The 20,215-nt window shown below is 46.5% G+C and overlaps 1 protein-coding gene across 3 annotated transcripts in view; it reads right to left on the reverse strand.

Annotated features, from left to right (window-relative positions):
• The window catches only part of LOC103626686 (calcium-transporting ATPase 5, plasma membrane-type), a 57,293-nt gene that overhangs the window by 7,162 nt on the left and 29,916 nt on the right, over positions 1-20,215 (reverse strand). For 2 of the 3 annotated variants that reach the window (XM_020538441.3, XM_008647081.4), the window contains exons 13-29: positions 15,640-15,723; positions 15,446-15,528; positions 14,608-14,716; positions 14,480-14,535; positions 14,358-14,400; positions 14,201-14,284; positions 13,947-14,084; positions 12,922-12,984; positions 12,721-12,819; positions 12,129-12,239; positions 7,012-7,179; positions 6,882-6,941; positions 6,107-6,268; positions 3,314-3,430; positions 3,067-3,165; positions 2,835-2,972; positions 2,227-2,327 (exon numbers count right to left, since the gene is read on the reverse strand). In XM_020538441.3, the coding sequence (XP_020394030.1) occupies positions 2,227-2,327; positions 2,835-2,972; positions 3,067-3,165; positions 3,314-3,430; positions 6,107-6,268; positions 6,882-6,941; positions 7,012-7,179; positions 12,129-12,239; positions 12,721-12,819; positions 12,922-12,984; positions 13,947-14,084; positions 14,201-14,284; positions 14,358-14,400; positions 14,480-14,535; positions 14,608-14,716; positions 15,446-15,528; positions 15,640-15,723 (1,715 nt within the window). The remainder of the gene's footprint in view (positions 1-2,226; positions 2,328-2,834; positions 2,973-3,066; positions 3,166-3,313; positions 3,431-6,106; positions 6,269-6,881; positions 6,942-7,011; positions 7,180-12,128; positions 12,240-12,720; positions 12,820-12,921; positions 12,985-13,946; positions 14,085-14,200; positions 14,285-14,357; positions 14,401-14,479; positions 14,536-14,607; positions 14,717-15,445; positions 15,529-15,639; positions 15,724-20,215) is intronic. The other variant, XM_008647082.4, reaches the window with a different exon arrangement.

Consider the following 20,215-nt stretch of genomic DNA (forward strand, 5'->3'; position numbering starts at 1 on the left):
ATTTCACTTTCACTATTGTTGTCTTCCTCGCACACGCTGCTTGTGCATGTCGCCATTTTTGTCGTATAGCTCGAACTGAAGCCTTGCCCACACTAGCGCGCATCAAGCAAATAGTTCAATCACACCACCGATATGTGATGCCGTCATCCTTTTCGTTGAGTTCTAGCAGCAATCTGGTTGTGCCACGTCGATGGACACTATTCTGACGGTCGGTTCGTCGTCCTTGGAGGTTGTGTCGTCTACCGCAATGTCACCAGTTGAGGGCTCCTCGAGGAGGCGGAACGATGTGGGAGGGGAGTCGTATGTTTTTTAGCGTTCACGTATCAGGGAGGGTTGCGTCACAGAGATGGAGCAACTGCATCACTTTGTTGCGTGGCTAGACGTGCCCCCGGGTTGAAGACCAAACCGGAGCCACAAGGCGAAGTCATGGTCTTCAAAGTGTTTTTTGTGGTCGTACTTCGGTTGTCATGCCACAAGTTTTTTTTCTCGAACGAGCAAGAGAACTACACATCATTATATTAAGAAGAAAAAGATGGTCCAAAATGGACCCCGGTACAAGAATACCCTCCTAAGGAGGTTTAAAACAAGAAATAGGAAACTATCCATGATCTTAGAAGAAACAATTACAACCCTACAACAAGCAGCTAAGAGACACGAGTGGTGGCTGCAAGAAAGGAGAGACCCTTAGCTCCCGCCATTTCCCACAAATGTTCTTCCTCCCTTGCCTTACAGAGAGCTGCGGAAACACTAGGAGATAATCCATCAAAGAAAATTCTATTCCGGTGATTCCAAAGAATCCAGGCACCCAAGGCAATAAGATAATTGAGACCCCTCATAGCCATATCTCCAGAACTTTTGTCAATCTTCTCCCACCATCCCATAAAAGGCTCAGTAATGCCACAAGTTTGTGGCTGAAGTTTTGTCAAGGTTTGATGTGCAGCTACACCAGCTTACCCCGAACGCCATCGTGGCCCTCAAGAAATATGTTTGGGCTACGATAAAGTATGAAGGTGAGCCATTCGTTGAGATCTTCACAAAACACTATTGTCTGCAGTGGCAAAAGAAGATCGTCGACGGGAGGATTATTCAGTTTGGGAGCTGCATGTTCACTCCAAAGATCGGGAATACCTCGACGGCCATCATTGAGCTAGTGTCATGTGCTAAAAACCGGAGGGGCCGCAACTGGACGAAAATGTGGGTTTTCCATGAAGGTTGACGAGGGCGAGGACACCATTTGTTGGCCGAAGGCGAGTGAGATGGTGCCTCACTGGTACACTTCGCTTCCCCGATACGAGGTGGAGGGTGATCGGGATGAAGTCGCATTCCACCGGGCATCCATCAATAGCAGCGGCAGGAATTTAGTTGAGGAATTTTTGGTGTGCGGGATATGGCCACTGAGCCACGGTTAGACAATTGGCGAGGTCCAACAACGTGAAATGCCACCCAAGGGACTTAAGGTGTGGAGTCCCCCCTTCAACATCGGTTTGATGGGAAGACCTGAGAAAGACTTCATCACCAAATGTGAAGAGGCTTGTAAACTTGTTGGAAAATTTACGGATGTTGAAACTTCGAGAAGCCATGATATCCATGACAGATGTGATATGGTCTCCGCTCCTGGACAGAGCCTCTGTTATGGCCTTCGCACCCCTCGTTGGTTCTTTGGATGTGCTCTTCGATGCAAAGGGACCCTTCGTTGTTTGGTCCTTGTTGGTTGTTGATGATGTTGATTTGGGCATATAACACCATACCAAGTTTGACCGGTTCATCTTATTCAAAAAATTCATAATTATTATTAATTTTTATTGTGATATCTTTTAGCATATAATATACTTTAAGTATGGTCTATTTTAGACCTTCTATTTCTATCCTCTTAATATATTTACTGCAGTTCTCCTATGCATTTCAGAAAAAAAAAGTATGGCTTTGGTTTTTTTTGCTGTCAAAGTTGGCAAAAAAAGGTCAAACGTAATATAAATTGGAACAGAGGGAGTAGAATTTTCTTGCCTCCCTCACCTATACTAGAAGATGGAGGTGAACACATGCAATGCAACATGATGTAACCAACCGAAAGCATTCTTACTTTATGTTTGCAAGTGCAGAGGACAACCAAACAAAAAAATATTGCACATATTTATGGTGGATTAGGTTATGCTGCATGCAGGCTAGGCCTAGTGGAGGCAATCAATCACACTCATAATAATGATTCAAAATAAAAAGACTTCTAACCTCCGTCCAACTGGTGGCCGCCTCATAAGTTGATCTGTTGGTGGTTCAGTAGCCAAAGCAAGAGCACCGAGTGTGTCCATGATGAGATTAACCCAGAGAAGCTGTATAAAAAACAAAAGGAAGCTAATATTTGTTGGTGTCCAACTTTCAAATAGAAGCTTAATACTTTAACTACACTTTGTTCATTAACAACTTGGTTTGGTCCGTGGCAAGTTGGCAATACTGTCACAGTACTTATCATTGACAGAAAGTGCAGTTATCAGGGTGATCCAATCCTCTTTCCATGGACCAAACCAAATGCAAGATTTTTTTATGGGTGGTGACTAGAGATAAGTACTGGACTGCAGGCAGGTTATCCCAGAGATCTCCCCGTTCCAAGCAATGTATTATTTGTGACCAAGGAGACAGTGCAGCATATCCTCCTAATTGTGTTTTTGCTAGGCAATTTCGGCATAATTTGCTAGCCCTCTTGGGTTTGAGCAAACTGTACGTAGAAGGAACAAGAGCCCTCTTGGGTTAAAAACTTAAAATACCAATACAGACGAATAGATGTTATTTAATATAGCAGTGATTATTTAAAAAATCATACTACATATGTTTATCCAAACCTGAACAGCATTTAGAGGAACATTTCCTGAGGAAACAGCAGCAACAACATTGATGACAAGAGCTGCAACATTTACGGTAAGCTGGAACTGAATAAACTTTTGGATATTTGCATAAACAGAGCGACCCCAGCGAACCACCTAGAATATAAAAGATAAAGAACATGTAAGACAACGTTGTATTAGGCATGTGCGCGTATTATCAAGATCCTTAGATTCTAAAAATAGGCCAAACCTTCACAACAGAAGAAAAATTGTCATCCAGAATTATTATGTCTGAGCTCTCTTTGGCTACTTCTGTTCCTTGGATGCCCATAGAAAGACCAATATCTGCCTGATAAGTGGGAATAATGATAAGATTGAGAAGGGGAAGAAACCTCAACATGTTAGAAGTGCTGTATTACCAAATAGTGCTTCATATAATCACATGCATGTTGAATTCTTGTATTCATTTAAAATATGAACTCCCAAATTGAATGTACCTCATGCAATGCAGGAGCATCATTCGTTCCATCACCAGTAACAGCTACAACATGGCCTATTTTCTTAAGAGCTTTTACTAGGAGAAGTTTGTCATTAGGAGAGGATCGTGCCATCACCTGCAACGTATTGTTGATAGATTGTTAGTCCTAGTGATAGTCAACAGTAAGAACGCATAATCAACAATATAAAGTGTGATCCAAGGACCAAAAACAAAAGACCTGTCCATTTACATGATGAAATAAAGAGTCAAAAACTGCCTCGGCAAATCCAGCTAGCAGCTAGAGGAAACCTAAAAAGGTGAACATTTTGTATCTTACTGGCTTGTGGAACACAGATTCAGTCGTTTCAAAATTTCATATTTTATCTAGCATTAACGATAGAGCATGACATATTGTAACAGGACGACAGAACATAGGATATCAGAAGTCAAGAATAGGGACACTGGCAGTCAGTACTAGAGGAATAGTAGCAACCACAAGAACCAAGCTTAGCAATGACAAACACCACACTCGAATATCCTTGACTCAATCAACCCAAACTAAATTATGTTGCATAGTGCTACCTCCGTGGTGCCATCCCAAATTATACGTTGTTTCAACTTTCTTTTTTTTTCTCGAACACGCAGGAGAGCTGCGATAATTCCATTAGAAGAAGAAAAGAAGAAAACAATATATACAAAGACCTAACACACCACTCACACACGCACACACAACAACAAGAGGTAAAAACCACCTCCTAGCCGGGTTTGAACACAAAAGCTAGGTCTGAAAGACGGGTCAAGCCTTTGGTCCCCGCAAAACATCACATATTGAACTCATCACCGGCTGAGGTAAGCAATATAGCTATAGAAGGCTGAGCACCTAGATATACGCCTAGATATATGCTATGTCTACTAGAAAAGCCAAAACAACCTATAATTTGAAATAGAGGGAGTATAAATACATAATATTAATATATAGATAACTGTGAATGCCAAGATAGGGGTGCCTCTTTCCTTGAAGAGGCTTGGGAAACAGCACCTCCAACCGCTCATTGATAAAATTGCGGGTCGTCTTCCCAGCTGGAAAGCTGATCTGTTAACCAAAGCTGGAAGATTGATCCTTGTCCAGGCAGTCTTGTCGTCAATGACTATTTATTTAACTATGGCCATGGATCTACCTACTTGGATGATTAAAGCAATTGACAAAATCAGAAGAAGTTTCTTGTGGAGAGGAAGGAAGAATGCTTTGGGAGGTCATTGTATGGTAGCCTGGAGCAAGGTTACTAGACCAAAAAAGCTTGGGGGGTTGGGCATTCGGACCTGCAAAAAATGAATTGGGCTCTTAGGCTGCGCTGGCTCTGGCTGCAAAAAACTGATCCTGACCGGCCTTGGGCTTCCTTTAATATAAAAGCTCACCCTTCAGTGAAGGCCTTCTTCTCGGCAGCGGTTTCCTCGGTGGTGGGCAACGGTAAAAACACTTTGTTTTGGACTGATAAATGGATTGATGGTCAGAGTCTCTGTCAGTTGGCCCCTCACCTGGTCAAGACGGTCTCTTCTAGGGCTAAAAAGAGGAGTGTCCACAATGCTCTCACAACAAGGGAATGGGTGCAGGACATTCGAGGTGCTATCACCCTTAATGTTCTATCTGAATTCTTCAAAGTTTGGGATCTCACCGCTCACTGGGATTTACAACAGGATCATGAGGATAAGCACATATGGCTACTCTCTAGCTCAGGTCTTTATTCCACCAAATCGGCATACACTGGTTTCTTTTTTGGATCAACAAATTTTAACCCCTGGGAGAGGATTTGGAAGGCCTGGGCGCCTGGAAAATGCAAGTTCTTCATGTGGCTGGTGGCTCATGGTCGCTGCTGGACAGCTGACCGTCTGGCAAGAAAGGGGCTGCCTCACCCTCATCTCTGTCCGTTGTGTGATCAGGAGGAGGAGACCCTAAACCATCTGCTAGTTTCCTGCGTCTTCTCACATGATGTTTGGTTTCAGATTCTGAAATTTGTCCGTTTGCAGCACCTGGCTCCTAACCTTGCGACCTCTTCCTTTGAGGTTTGGTGGGAAGAAGTTGTCTCGGTCCCAGGTGATCCAACGTTTAGGGGGCTGTCAAAGGGCCTCAATTCTTTGATCATTCTTGGGGCTTGGGCCATTTGGAATCACCGCAACCGTTGTGTCTTCAATGGGGAGCAGCCTTGTTCTACCATGGTCATCAAGTGGGTCAGGGAGGAGTCTCACAACTGGTGTAGGGCTGGAGCCAATGGATTAGATAGCATCCTTTCCGCTCCAGCGCACTAATCGGCGTCCTTCTTTCTTGGTCATGAGTGCTGTTGGTCATAATATCATTGTACTCCTAGCTATCCTTGAGTGTGTGTGGGTGTGTGGGTTTGTTTGGCTTGTATGAGGTTTCATACCCTCACCTTTTTTTCCTCTTAATATAATGATACGTAGCTCTCCTGCGTTTTCGAAAAAAAAAAGATAACTGATCCCCATTAAACTATGCAGCATGATATCAAATATATAAACAGTAGGTCCATAGTCCTTTTTGTTCGATCAATACAGGCAAAGACAACATGCACAAAATATATCAGAATGATTAATTGACCAAATACCCTAAAACGTGTATTAGAACTTGTTTGGATGTTGTCAAATTCACCTCAATCCACGTGTTGGGGTGGAATTTAGTCCAAGTTCCACTCCAATCCACCCCTACACATGTGGACTGATGTGAATCCGAGTACATCCAAACAAGGCCTTAATCATTATATTAATAAACTAGAAATCAGCAAAAATGTGTTAGTCTTACAGAAATCTTGTCAGCAACATTCTCCCTTTCAGTATCATCGTAAGCACGGAAAACTCTTCCCTCTATTATAGCTTGTGCAGATGCCTCTGAGTCATCGAGTATTCCACACTCAAGAGCTATTGCTTTAGCTGTCTTCAGATTATCTCCAGTTACCATTCGTACCTATTTATTTAGGAGGAATTTAGAAACCACATAAGCCAGGCCAGATTCATGATGACTTCAATAGTGCAGACAAAATTTTAGGAAAAATAACATGGCCAACATTCATGTGCTTTTACAGCCATTAAAACCAAATAAACAAATTTTGTATCTAAAGATAATAGAAAAATACACATGTTAGAAGGTTCATTCATTTTACCATTTTGAATTGCATCTCAAAACAGAAAAATAAAATTATTATACATCATAATGAGCTAACCAGTAAAAGAGTACAAATTCATGAAAACTTCACGAAAGCTGGTTTTCTAACATGGGTTTATATGATGGATAATATTTAGGAACAATTGGATCTATACCATTAAAAGATCCAAACTTTAGATATATACCATGGACCCCACATGTCATTGACTCATGTGGACCCACATGTAAGTGAGATAGTAATGGTATGGATCCAAAGTGGTGATCTTTTAATGGTATGGATCCAAATTTCCCTAATATTTAATAATGAAATGTTATGCAAGAAACCTCAGCACACTTATTTCTGAGACATATGGCTTATATTATTTCAAAAAATCCTCAAATGTTTGTTTAGGAATGAACACACACAAATGCACACCTTAACACCAGCCTTTTTGCACAGTTCGACAGCGTCTCTTACTTCAGGGCGACAAGGATCCTACAAATAAACATGGAAAACTCAGCAACAAGCAATAGAATTCAACACTTGCAAGTTCATAATCATATACCTTCATCCCTATGATTCCAATAAGAGTCAATTCATTATCTGGCAATTGCCAGTTGATTCTTTGCTCCTCACTTGGAACATCCTTCATATCAAGATTTCGATAAGCAAAAGCAATACATCGAAGACTTTGCTCAGCCATATCTTCTATAAGTTTCTTGAGTTGATTAGCCTGAAAGATCGATGTGAAAATGAGAAGTTTCAAAATAAATCTATTCTCAAATCTGCAATTATGGCTTTCCAGGGTCATTCCCAAGATGATTTTTACCATGTTATTGTTAGGGTTTAGGGTTTAGGATCTGTCGCTGTTGTGGCCTTCCCGGCCTAATCCGACGTCTTCATGGCTGGATCTGACGCTGTCGTGTCCTTCGCGGGCGGATCTGTCGCTATTGTGGCCTTCACGGGCGAATCCGTCGTTGTCCCTTCTGTTCCGCCGCCTCCCATGGCCGGAGGCTGGCGCTGTCCCTCTGGCGGGCACGGCCACCTGACCGGCGCATACGCGTGCGCTGCCGCCAGCCTCCCCGACGACCGAACAAGAGAAGCAAGAAGGATCACGCTTCTGATATCCTTTTTGTTGTGTCGCCCCGCCTACCGTCGACGCTCGACCGTCGACCCCCCCCCCCCAAAGCACGAGGCTAATGTTGTGTGTCTCCAAGCCGCAGCTGCGCACCACATCGACTTCGGCTACCTCGGCATCCAGGGGCTATCATCAACACAGAGTACGCACCAGTCTCTACTGCAGCCACAACATCCGCACCCTCACGACGCTACAACTGCGAGGGATTTTAGCCCGTCGACTCCTACCAATGGCTTCTGCTCCAGTCTCATCGTTTGTGGTGCTCCCGTTGCGACTGTTGGGGGATGTTAGAGTGTGTGTTCCTTGTATGTGTAGGTGGGCTGGTACAAAAGTTGGGCTGCCGGCCCATTAGGGTTAGGGTTTCCTTTGGGTCTATATATATGTAACCATCCTCTATCCAATATACAGGGTTCCATTCTCTTACATTGACTGCCACTATATATTTGTAACCCTTTCCTATGCAATGCAATCATCAATTTCTAGTAGCATTTCCATTCTATCATGGTATCACCTAACCTCTTCCGCTGCTTCTCCCTACCAAACACTAACCCTAGCCACCGGTTACTATGACCACAGTTCCTGCGGACACTGTCCATCTTCTTCCCCGCACATGGTGCCTCCTCCATGTGCCTCATGCCACAGTCGCCGCCCTCACACCTCTCTTCTCCCCGAGGAAGAGCCCCCCCCCCACCTCTCCCAGGCAACCAAACCGGTGGTGTGCGTATCTCCCAATCTAGCGGCCCACACCCACCCCAATCCGCCGTTGACCGACGCGTCCGGGCTAGATTTGGCGCTGCTAAAGGATCCACGTCCGCTGCCACTCACCCCATGATCGCTAAGCTCCAAGGCACTGTCATGCCTCCCGCCGCTGCAGCCACTAGTCATCATCCGTCGTAGCCTGGGCGAGTGGACCATCTTCGTCAATGCAACATCCTCCATGTGCTCCATCACGCCATGGCCCCTGCGCCCGTATGGGAGCCCCACCGCTCGACCCGACGTGCCTCAACCATCTTTGTCAGCGCGACATCTTTCTACACCACTCTCTGTCGTGTCGTGGCCCCTGACCCACGCGGGAGCCCTTGTCGCTCGACCCGGCGCGCCCCAATGCCACGCAACTCCACCCGGCTACAACTGATCCCTCATAATCGGCGTTGCGTCAGGACATGAACGAACTCCTCGAGGACCGCCTCCCGACCTCCACTCCTAGCATTGCCTCTGTCGCTACGACCCCTCCGTCCTAACCAGCTTTCCCTCCCTGCTCTCCAATCCCCAGGCACATCCCCTCCTATGTTGTCATTATAGGTGGCCAGACGGGCCGGGCTATACGGGCGGGCACGACCACGATCGTTTTGGCATGGCACGACACGATAGTATTCGTGCCCGAGCCGACACGAGACCTGTTATGGGTAATGCTTGGGTTGAAAGCAAGCCCGTCGGGTGGCCCACGCACGGCCCGTTTAGCGCTGGCCCGTTAAGCCCGTTATCTGGCACGAATAGCCCAATAGACCCAGCATGTCCCATTTACAGCCCGTCTAAATAGAAACATACTATACCAATTATCGGGTAACGGGTATCCCTAGTCGGCCCGCCCCCTATTCATCTACGACATGTTTACTGACATCCCCCGAAGGCCCACCCCCGACCCATTTCATATATATATAAGGGCGAACTCACGAACCCTAACCCTAATTCGTCGGCACAAGTACCCGACTGTCGGGCCTTGGTCATCCTCATCCACTCGTCCTCTCCTGTCCAGGCCTCAGCCAACGCCCACCTCCCGTCGCACGTCGCCCTCCCGCAGCTTTCCAATTCTCCACGACTGTGAGATGGAGTCTCTGACGGGATCTCTTCCACCACATGCAAGCAGTCGAGATGTTGTCCCTGGCCAAGGATTCAGAGCAAGCTACTGCTCGGCAGCAACACAATGTGGAGAACAAAGAACGTGAAGAGATCCCGCAACTACTATTCACCGTTATGATTCCCAGCTATGATGTCTGAAGTCTGAACTGCTACTGCTATTCACTGTTATGAAGTCTCAAACTGTTATGTTGAACAATTGATTTGTTATGAGTGATTTCTGTTATTCTAAAAATGTTATGATTTCTGATATGAATCATGGTGATCTCTGATCTGTTTGTGACTTTGTGCCTAAAACTGTTATGAAGTCTCAAATATGAAGTTGAATTGTATTTGTATGAATCCTGGTGATCTGTTTGTGACGTGCCTATGGATTGTGTGGTCTATGTACTGTTGTGAAGCGGGCATTGGGCCAGCACAGCCCAATTAAGAGTAACAGTGTCGTTCTTGGGCCAATGCTCAGGCCCACGTGCCGACACGACATGATCCTATTTGTAAGTGTCGTACCTTGGCCCGACTAAAATGGTCTGGCCCATCATCGACTACAGCAAAAACCTCCTACGCGCGAACTGTGGCGCCCTCATCGATTCCCATGCAGTCATGTTCCGCCTCAACAATGCTCGCATATCAGGCTACACCGTGCACGTCGACAGCAAGACCAACTTCTCCTTCATCAAATGCAACATCCTTCACCTCTGCATGCACCGTCTCGGCCGCTCTGCTCCCGTCAACCCTCGTTCCACGTGAGAACGTTCCGGGCGTGGGCTCATCCCCCCTCCCTACGACTGCTACCTCGACACTCGTCCTTCGCTCCACCGCGGTCCACGTGCCACCCTACTTTGTGCATGTCTCCCTTCATGACGAGTAGCATCTTTGAGACACGTTTGTGGCATTTGACCAGAACATGAACCCGGTTCTCCATAACTGTGGCAAGCTCTGCCACACTCCGGCCTCTGTCCAACCGCAGGAGAGGCGCCACGCACCTAGGTCATTAGTGTTTTAGGATGTCGCGATCGTCTCCATGACGATAGACGTGTCGCCGTCACCATCGACCATGCATGCCGTCAGCCTGCTCACCACTAGCGACCACGGCGGCCATCCCGGAGGTAGTAGGAATGCCTCCCCTGGCTCTCTCTCCTCATGGTCCATGACACCACACTGTCGCAGCCCACTCTAGCTACTCCTACCGACTTGGTTGCCGACTCTAGCGCCTCGTACCAAAACCACTTCTGGCCCTAGCACTGTCTCTTTCCACCATCCTCACAACCTCACCTTAACTTCTCCCATTGTTGTCGGTAATGACTAATGAGTCAACTTTATCTGTCACCTCAATAGGTGACTCGGTCCTTCCTAGTTAATTGTACCTCAGCAGCATTCTTGTTGACTCCAACATCATATAGAACCTTCTCTCATCCCATCGCTTCACCACCGACAACCACTGCTCTATGGAGTTTGATCTCAGGGGCTCACCATAATGGATCTTACCACTTGTGGTGTGGTCGCTCGCTACGACAACTTGGCCCTCTATCCTAGTCACTTGCCTACCCCACCTCCCTTATCACATGTTGCTACACCCTACGCCCCTGTTGTTGTTGACTATGCCCCCACATGGCATCATTGTCTTGGCCACCCTTATCACGAGTCCTCTCAAAACTCGAGCACCTCGGCCAACCCACAGGGGGTGTTAGAGACTGTGTACTGATTAGGATAATGGGTTGTGATTATGTGAGTGTTGTCTATGTAATGGGCCTAGGCCCAACTACTGCTGTTATTAATACATCTCCCAACCAGGGTTTAAGTTCCTCTAACAAATGTCTCCTCGTAATATATGCCATATCACTGCTTAAAACCCTTAGTCACAAACTGGGCTTTATATCTGTCAAGCGCTCCATTCCATCTATCATCCCTTTGATTCTATATACCCACTTGCAGCCAATGACATTCTTGACCTCATCAGCAAAAACTAGATACCAAGTGTTATTTTTCAGCAGCGTGTCAAATTCAACATTCCATGGGATTCTTCCAATTGTCATCACCTAGAGCTTCAGCCAGGTCTTGAGGTTCACCAGTGCTGGCAAAACTGTCATATTTAATACGAGTAATTTTCTCATCTTCTAATCTAGCCCGAGGATCCTAGACAACTAGGGCTATAGCCTATGTTTAGCATATTCTAACAGTTATCCTTACATGTCCAGCAAAAATACTTATCACATTTAAGTTTACAGCCTTTGATGCATATATTTGACCAAAAGTTTCTACTAGAATATATTTTTAAAATCCATCAAATTTATAAGATTTTGCCAATATTTTGCAATAAAATTCTACACATATAATATATTTTTCATCTTGCATGTTTTCAAACTAAATAATTTCTAAGTTATTCATGCTTGTAGTTTATTAAGGTTTAACTAAATATTGTCGTAAATGACAAGTTCTTATGATAGAAGATAGTTTTTAAAATTTGACAAAGATCTTGTCCAAAACGACATGTTTTTATGACTGAATGTAACATTATGGAGTAGCTTAAAGAACGACCCAAGAACAATAATTAAACGGATGAAGGCTCTAGGTGAAGTTATAGTCTTCTATATGTGTGCCTTGTTGTTGCTCTTCTACAGGGTCCTAGAATGAAATCTACTTAGGAATGAATGAGGCAAGTGGGAACCTGAAGGAGCCAGTGTTTCTACCTTATCAGGTGTCATTTCATGTGTTGAGCCATCCACATTGAGCCAACTTGTGCACAAGGCAAGAACAATTTCAGCAGCTCCTTTCCAGTGTACATGAACATTTGAATCTCTCTGAAAATGGCACATGAACAAGATTACTGCTCCCTTCAATGGAATTAAGTGCCTCTGGAATGCTTTGGGTCAACAGATTTCAAATGGGAAGGGTACTAGATCTTCAATATGAAAACAATGAGTTCATTTGTCTCAAGAATACTTCAGCAGTGTCATATTATTAAGCACCAACAAATGGCAAGGGATGGTTGAGAAGAGAAAAGCAATCTCAATATATAAGATGCAACAATTTATCCTAAAGTAATATTTGGAACTCAAACAACATACAGGAACAGAGCTAGAATAGGAGTAAATTTCAGAATATGCATCATTTAAGTTATATGTATTTAGCAAAATCTATAAAAAATACTTCACCAACACAGAAAGCTGGCATCAATCATTTCAACAAATAGGACACCAGAAAACAGGAATAATCTAAAAGTAAACAAGAGTTCAAACAGACAATAAAGACAAAGTGAAAAACAAATGCAGATGCAATTACCGCAACCACTGCAACCCCAGCGCGCTTTTTTTCGGAGTTGAAAGGAGAGACATGAATTATAGAAGATCGTGATCTCTCCTCAGCAAATTTCATACGAAGCTATGAGGTACCAGCAGGACAAGGAAAAAATGTAGTTATCAGAAATGAAATTATTTTAACAATATCAACAGAAATAGAAGTTTTAGTAGCTAATGAACTTACATCAAGACCCCAAGATAGGATAGCCTTTTCTGTTGGTGAACCAGTTACCTCGACGCTACCATCCTGATAAGCCACAATTTAGGACATTATAGAAGGGATACAAATATGCAAATATGATATTTTATAGCAGAAAGATAAAGACCATTCTAAGTAGCATCGATGATAACAGAAGCAATAAAGAAACTGACATACAGGGACAACTGCTAAGAAATTAGATATGGCAAATGTAGAAGACAAAATCACAAAATACATCCCAGAATAACGAATTCAGCAGTAAACAGACTGAAATTTAAAAAAAAAAAAACTTAGCCACCCACCAAGAATGGTCCCCTCAAGTCGCTAGGCATCTTTGTTGATTAGAGATTTTGATTCAAGATTCAACCAATTTGGTGGGCAAAGCCTTTTGCTGTAGCACCAGACATTTTCTTAAAATGGATTCAAGGATCTCTCTTTTACAGACATGAACCTACTCCTAAGTCCTATGCAGCCTATCTCCACTTCACTAAGCCGCAAATCTCTTACTTCCCAAATAAATAGATTTTTTCACGAACACGCGAGAGTTGTATATCATTATATTAAGTAGAAAAAGGTTTGTAACCCACACACCAAATAACCATATATCATTATATTAAGATAAAGGTTTGTACCCCACACACGAATAACCAGACACACAGCAACGAAAAAACTACATGCTTGACAGTAAAATTAAAACTTTCCCAAATAAATAGATGAAAACCCAATTAACTGGTCATTGATCTAGGAACTGTTCATTTAGATTTTTTTTCCAAACACGGGACGAAAACTAAATGAAGACAAAAAAATCCCTCCCACCTACACACCCACTGAAAAAAAAAGTTTCCATGCAGTGTTCGTGGGACAGCACCACAGAATCAACAAGCCAAGTTCAAAGCTGAATACAAAGTAGCTGCAACTGTCTTACAAAATTATTCCATAAAGAACTATTTAAGTTCACCTTTGTAATCAAATGCAGTAAATGTAGTTGTGTGATCAGAATGCAACATTACCTGTGCCTCAAACACACTGCCTGAAGTATTCTGTGCAATTCCTTCAAGTAGAAGTGAGGCTACAGTAGATGACAGTTTATCAACATTAGCAGGAGGTTGCAGCTTTACTTCACCGACAATCGATTGCATAACAGTCATCTTGAACAACAAAAAGTTCCGGGGTCAAACAATCACAAAACCAGAGGCAATTTACTAGATAGTACCAACTAATAAAGAATAATTACAAGGACCATTTCAAAATAAAAACAACTAACCTGGTTTAATGTTAATGTACCAGTCTTGTCACTACAAATAGTTGTCGCTGAACCCATTGTTTCACAGGCAGAAAGCCTCCGAACCTGAAATTGTCATGCTTGGCAACATGTTATAACTGGAAGAATACAGCATAATCTAATCTGGAGAAATATGTACCAGTGCTTTGTCGGCCATCATTTTTCGCATGGAATAAGCCAGACTGGTGAAATGGGAAAAGAACATTGAGAAATTAAAATAAAATGAAATATTAAAGAAAACACCAGAATATATCAGCTCACGTTAGTGTGACAGCCAGTGGTAAGCCCTCAGGTACAGCGACGACAACAATAGTTACCTAGATGATTCAGCAATATAAGATTTAACAAAAAAATAAGTCTACAATGTACTAAAAGCATCCATTACATACCGCAACAGTTAGTATCTTTATTGAACCAAATATTGCAGATTTCACACTAGTGTGCCTCTTAACAAATTGAACAGAGCCATCTGAATCTGTAGTATGTCCTGTAAAATATCTGGAAGCAAAGAAAAAATTTCTGATTTGACATATATACAGCAGATTTACAACAGAAAAAAAAAGACATGTGGTATGTGTCATTTTGAGCCCTATAGGATAAAACTAAGGGGTGTTTCGTTCTAGGGACTAAAGTTTAGTATGTGTCACATCAAACGTTTGAATGGCTATTATAACTTTACGAGTATTAAATATAGTTTAATTATAAAACTAATTACATCGCTGAAGGCTAAACGACGAGACAAATTTATTAAGCCTAATTAATACATGATTATATACACAGACATGTTTACTGTAGTATCACGTGATCGAATCATGGACTAATTAGGTTTAATAGATTTGTCTTATCGTTTAGTCCATGTTTGTGTCATTAGTTTTATAATTAGACTATATTTAATACTTCTAACTAGCGTCCAAACATCCGATGTGATAGAGACTAAAGTTTAGTAAGGGAAACAAACGGGGGCCTAAGTGTTGGAACACAAAAAAGGGAAATAATAAGTCTAACGTTGTTTGTCTCGCTCTCACACATCAATCAGTTCTAATAGATAAGGAACATTATATTGTCAGTGATGTCTGCAATATGCTTTGTAGTGTTTTAGCAGTTCCAGAATAATTAAAGGGCAAAAAAAGTGTTGTGAATCAGCATGACAGCCTGCCCTTCAACTGTAGGGTTATTACCTGAGCTATTCGAATTTTAATTGTCAAGACTTCCAGATATTGTTATTACCTTGCAAAGAGGACTACGAGGACCATAGCAGCAACAGAAAGGCCTGCAATACCTATGAATGTTGCTACTCCATTCAACCGCACCTTAAAGAAAAAAGATAAGCCCGTGAAGTACACCATAAAATGTAAGTAAGGCTTCAGAGTATCAAAGCACAATTCCTGATCAAATCATCAGTGGAAGATAAAAGGTGAAACCTGCAGAGGAGTTTCTTCATTGTTGTCTTCTGAAATGCTGGCCATTAATAAACCCCATTCGGTGTTAAGGCCAACAGCCGTTACCTGCAAAGAACTGGAAATGTTCATACACAAAAACATCCAGGCCTGATTGCAAAGCATGTTAATTGTTAGACTCTGTGTGTGTGTGGGGGGGGCACCACTGTTGGGGTGCCGGCCCATTAGGGTTAGGGTTTTGTGTCTATATATGTAACCACCACCTCTATGCAATACAATCAAGAGTTCCATTTGCCTACATGGTATCGGACTAGGTTTTCCCCTTCTCACACCCCCAGCCGCCGGTCTCCCACTCGCTGCCCCCGGGAGGCTATTCCTTCCCTCTCGGGGGGGGGGGGGGGGGGGGGGGGGGGGGGGGGGGGGGTTGGCCTCCCTTCCACGCAATTCCTTCATCATGGTCGCTATTGTTCTATTTCCCAGTCAGACACCAGCCTCCCACCCGCGCTCGCCTCCCACTGTAGTAGTGCCACGTCCGCCGATCGTCGTCCTCCAGCCGGCGCCCGCGGCCGGGATCTGCTCCAGCTCACCGTCAGCCTCCACGTCACTCTGGCGAACCTCCACTCGTCTTCCGCCTCCACTGGCTCTCCTCCCCCTCGGTCGTGGACCCGCCAATGCGCCGCTCGCCTCCCTCCTCCGCCTGGTCGCGGCGCCGCCCCGTGCCGAATCTGCGTGCCGCCATTGTCGAGCCAGCCCCCCCCCATCGGGATCTGCGTCGCCGGCAAGGGGATGGCGGCTCGAGCCCAGAGCACGCGCCCGCCAGCAACAGACCACGCCGACGTCGGCCTCTCCGCGCCGCCCGTGCGCCGGACCAAGCGCGCGAGCCCGCTCTTCATCCCCGTCGACGCGGCCGCCTCTTCCTTGCTCCCTGGCGGCTTGGCCACTGCCCCCGGCACGACCACCTGCACCACCTCCACGACCACAATGGCCCCTCCCGCCGGCATTCCTCCCCTGGCCACCGGCCAAACCGGTTGTTGTGTCACCGCGCAGGCGTGTAGGCAAGCCGTTGTTGCCTCTCGGGCGTGCTAGCAGGCTGCTGCTTCCTCACGGGCGCGCGTGCCGTTCGGATCCGTGACGGCGTCACCCGAATCTCCCCTGACCGGCCCCTAGCTCGCCCGCCGCTGACCCTCACGCAGCATGCTACGCCAGCCTTCCAGTCGTCAGTGCGCGCCCCTCCCTCTCTGTTGCACGCCTGCTGCTGCGCATCAACTCTCTAGCGTCGTCCACCTCCTCCCTGTCCGTACCAGCGCCCAGCAAGGTCCCATGCCTCTCCTTCAAGCTTCTCTCATCGCCGACATCAAACCACCCCTTGCCAGGTCCAAAGCAAGCCCCTGCCAGGCTAGACACGCCCCATCGCCCACTCCTTCATCGCCTTCGTTGGATCTGTCGCTGTCATGGCCTTCCCGGTCGGATTCACCGTCGTGGCAGCCATCCCGGCTAGATCTGTCGTCCCTTTGGTCGGATCGCCGTCTTCCAGACTGGATCCATCGTTGTTGTGGCCTTCTCGGCCGGATCCACCATTAACCCTTCTATTCTGTCATGGGCGCGGGCACGGCCACCATGAACGGCGCAGACGCGTGCGCTGCCGATGGCCTCCCTGGCGGGGCTCCTCGACGTCCGGACGATCGAAGAAGCAAAGAAGGTCGGCATGTTGGTGCTCTTTTGTGTGTCGCACTGCGAATGTCGACCCCTCCCGAAGAACAAGCTACAGCTATGTGTCTCTCGACCACTACCACCTTGACTTCGGCATTCAGGGGTTATCGTCTTCTTGGAGTGCACACCAGTCTCTACTCCAGCCGCAACATTCGCACCCTCACTACGCTACGACTGCCAAAGAGAGAGAGGGTGGCGCATCCTGGAGGGTCGACTGCCAAGTCAAAGGTGGGAGCATCGTGAGGGTCCAAATGTTGTGGCTGGAGTAGAGACCGGTGTGCACTCCGTGTAGATGATAGCCCCTGGATGCCGAGGTAGCCAAAATCAAGGTGGTCGTGGTCATAGCTAACGCGAGGGAAGTCGTCGTGGCGAGCAAACGATAGCGCAAAGCCTAGGTATGTCCTCCACCAAAGTGGGAACAGCTCAAGACGACATGCCAAAGAGAGAGGGTGGCGCTAACAACGACGGATCCAGTCAAAGAGGCAGTGGATCCGACCGAGAAGGCCGCGACAACGACGGTTCTAGCCGTGGCGGTGGCGAAGAAGGGGACAGCGGGGCAGATCCAGCCAGGCAAGAGGGAGCGGCACCGGTGACGCGACGGTAGGGTCAGGGAGGCTCAAGCCGGCAGGGCATCGAATCTGGGGTTACGATGGCACCTGTGGGGGCGTTCCCATCGGCTCCCAGGCCGGATCCACTCACCTCCAGACCAGAGCCAACAGGGGGACGACGCGGAGAGAGGCAGGGAAGAGAGGGCCGCAAGGGCCATGGCCGGCGGTAGCTCTGCTGCTGCCAGCGACAGGTTCGGGGAGGCAGAGGGGTGGGGATCGTCACCGGGAGTGAAGGACGAACCTCCTGGGGACGACAGCGCAGAAGCAGGTGGTGGCCTCTCACTTCTCAAGTTGGGGGTAGCGGCTACAGGGAGGAGAGGGAAACCTGAGCCCTAGTACCATGTTGGAATGAGGGAAACCTTGAGATTCAACATCTATTGCATAGAGGACGGTTACATATATAGACCCAGGGGAACCCTAACCCTAATAGGCCGGTAGCCCAACGGTGGTGCCAGCACATCTACGCATACATGGATAATATAGGAACACACACTCTAACAGTTGTGGACTCCGATGGGCCTACGACTGGAGGGGCGTCGACTCATGGTTGCACAGTTTTAAACCCTCAAACAAAGAAACCAGTGTTTTAACCTTTAAGCATGAGCGCCATACTATGGATTTCATCGGCAATTATGCACCATGAATACAATGAAAGGTTATTTTGTCCACATCGTGAGGTTGAGGTCTAGCGATATATTAGGCCTTAATCGTTTAGACTATCTCCAGCAGCTTACCCATCCCAATACAAATATTCAAACTCCACTCTGCGAATAGTGCAGTCTACAATGCACAACAATGCAAACAAAGTGTTTTCGGTTAACTATGGGCAAACTGTTGGACACGGTCTTAGAATTGGAATGCGTGAGTAAACAAAAAGCAGGTCATTATACCATCGACAATTTGGAAACCATGACAGAAGGGTGCAAAAAGGAACTAGGAGAAATACTAAAGGAGGACTAAATGCAGTGACCAAGCAGGGGAAGCTGAGGTAAAGTGATGAATCAGCAAGGGAGCTGCTGAGCCATATAGCGGTAGCTCAAGTTCATGTAGGAATTAGCATGCTACAGGAAGGAAAATGTATGGCAACATAAGTGACCTAGTAATGTGGGAGGCCTGTCAAGGTAGGAAGGAGGGAGTGCGGGAGAAAATAAATAAATGGAATACCAAGCGTCACCAAGAATGTGGTACAGGTACAATGCCACATTCATCATCCAGGGAACAAGGGGATAATTTCGTCTCGACCTTGGCAAAACATTTGTTAAACAATATTTCATATTCCTCAACAGTTGTTTTTGAAGGACCTCGTCGTTCTTTAAATGATAGAGGAATGCCATTTGTGGTGTTCGACTGGTGCTCCTGCTCTTAAGGAGCTTATCTTGAGGTCGCTTGTTCCAAGCCCTTATGTAGAAGAGTGAACTGTTGTATTAATAGGAGATGGGGTACATATATATAGGGACTGAACCCTAACCCTAATGGTCGGCAGCCCAACAGTGGTGCCGGCCCACACACACACACACAGTCTAACATCCCCCCGCAGTCGCAACGGGGACACCACACACGATGAGACTGGAGTAGAGGCCGAAGGTAAGAGCCGACGGGTTGAAATCCCCCCGCAGTCGCAGCGTCGTGATGGTGCGAATGTTGCGGCTGGAGTAGAGACCGGTGTGTGCTCCAAGAAGACGATAGCCCCTAGATGCCGAGGTAGCAGAAGTCGAGGTGGTCACGGTCGGGAGACACGCAGCAGAAGCCTGTTCTTCGGGAGGAGTCGACGTTCGAGCGTCAACGATCGACGAGGGCGACACAACAAAAGAGCACCGGTAGGCTGACCTTCTTGCTTCTTCGATCGACCAGACGTCAAGGAGCCCTGCCAGGGAGGCCGACAGCAGCGCACGCGGCTGCGCCGGTCATGGTGTCCGCGCCCGCGGCAGAATAGAAGGGGAAACGCCAAATCCGGCCGGGAAGGCCACGGCAGCGACGGATCCAGCCGGGAAGACGTGATCCAGCTAAAGGGACGACGGATCGAGCAGGGAAGGTCGCAGCAACGGGGATCCGGTTGGGAAGACCGCGACAGCGACGGATCCAACGAAGGCGATGAAGGGGGGGTGGGCGGCGGGGTGGGTCCAACCGGGCAAGGGCCTGCGCCGGACCTGGCAAGGGGTGTTGACGACACCGGTGACGGGAGAAGCTCAAAGTGGGAGGCGATGCTGGGGCGTCAGCGCGAGCAATTAGGAGGTGGCTAGCGCGATGACAAGGGGTTGCACGGGCGGAGATGCCGACACAGG

The sequence above is a fragment of the Zea mays genome, chromosome 5, assembly GCF_902167145.1.
Source record: "Zea mays cultivar B73 chromosome 5, Zm-B73-REFERENCE-NAM-5.0, whole genome shotgun sequence".
NCBI classification, from domain to species: Eukaryota; Viridiplantae; Streptophyta; class Magnoliopsida; order Poales; family Poaceae; genus Zea; species Zea mays.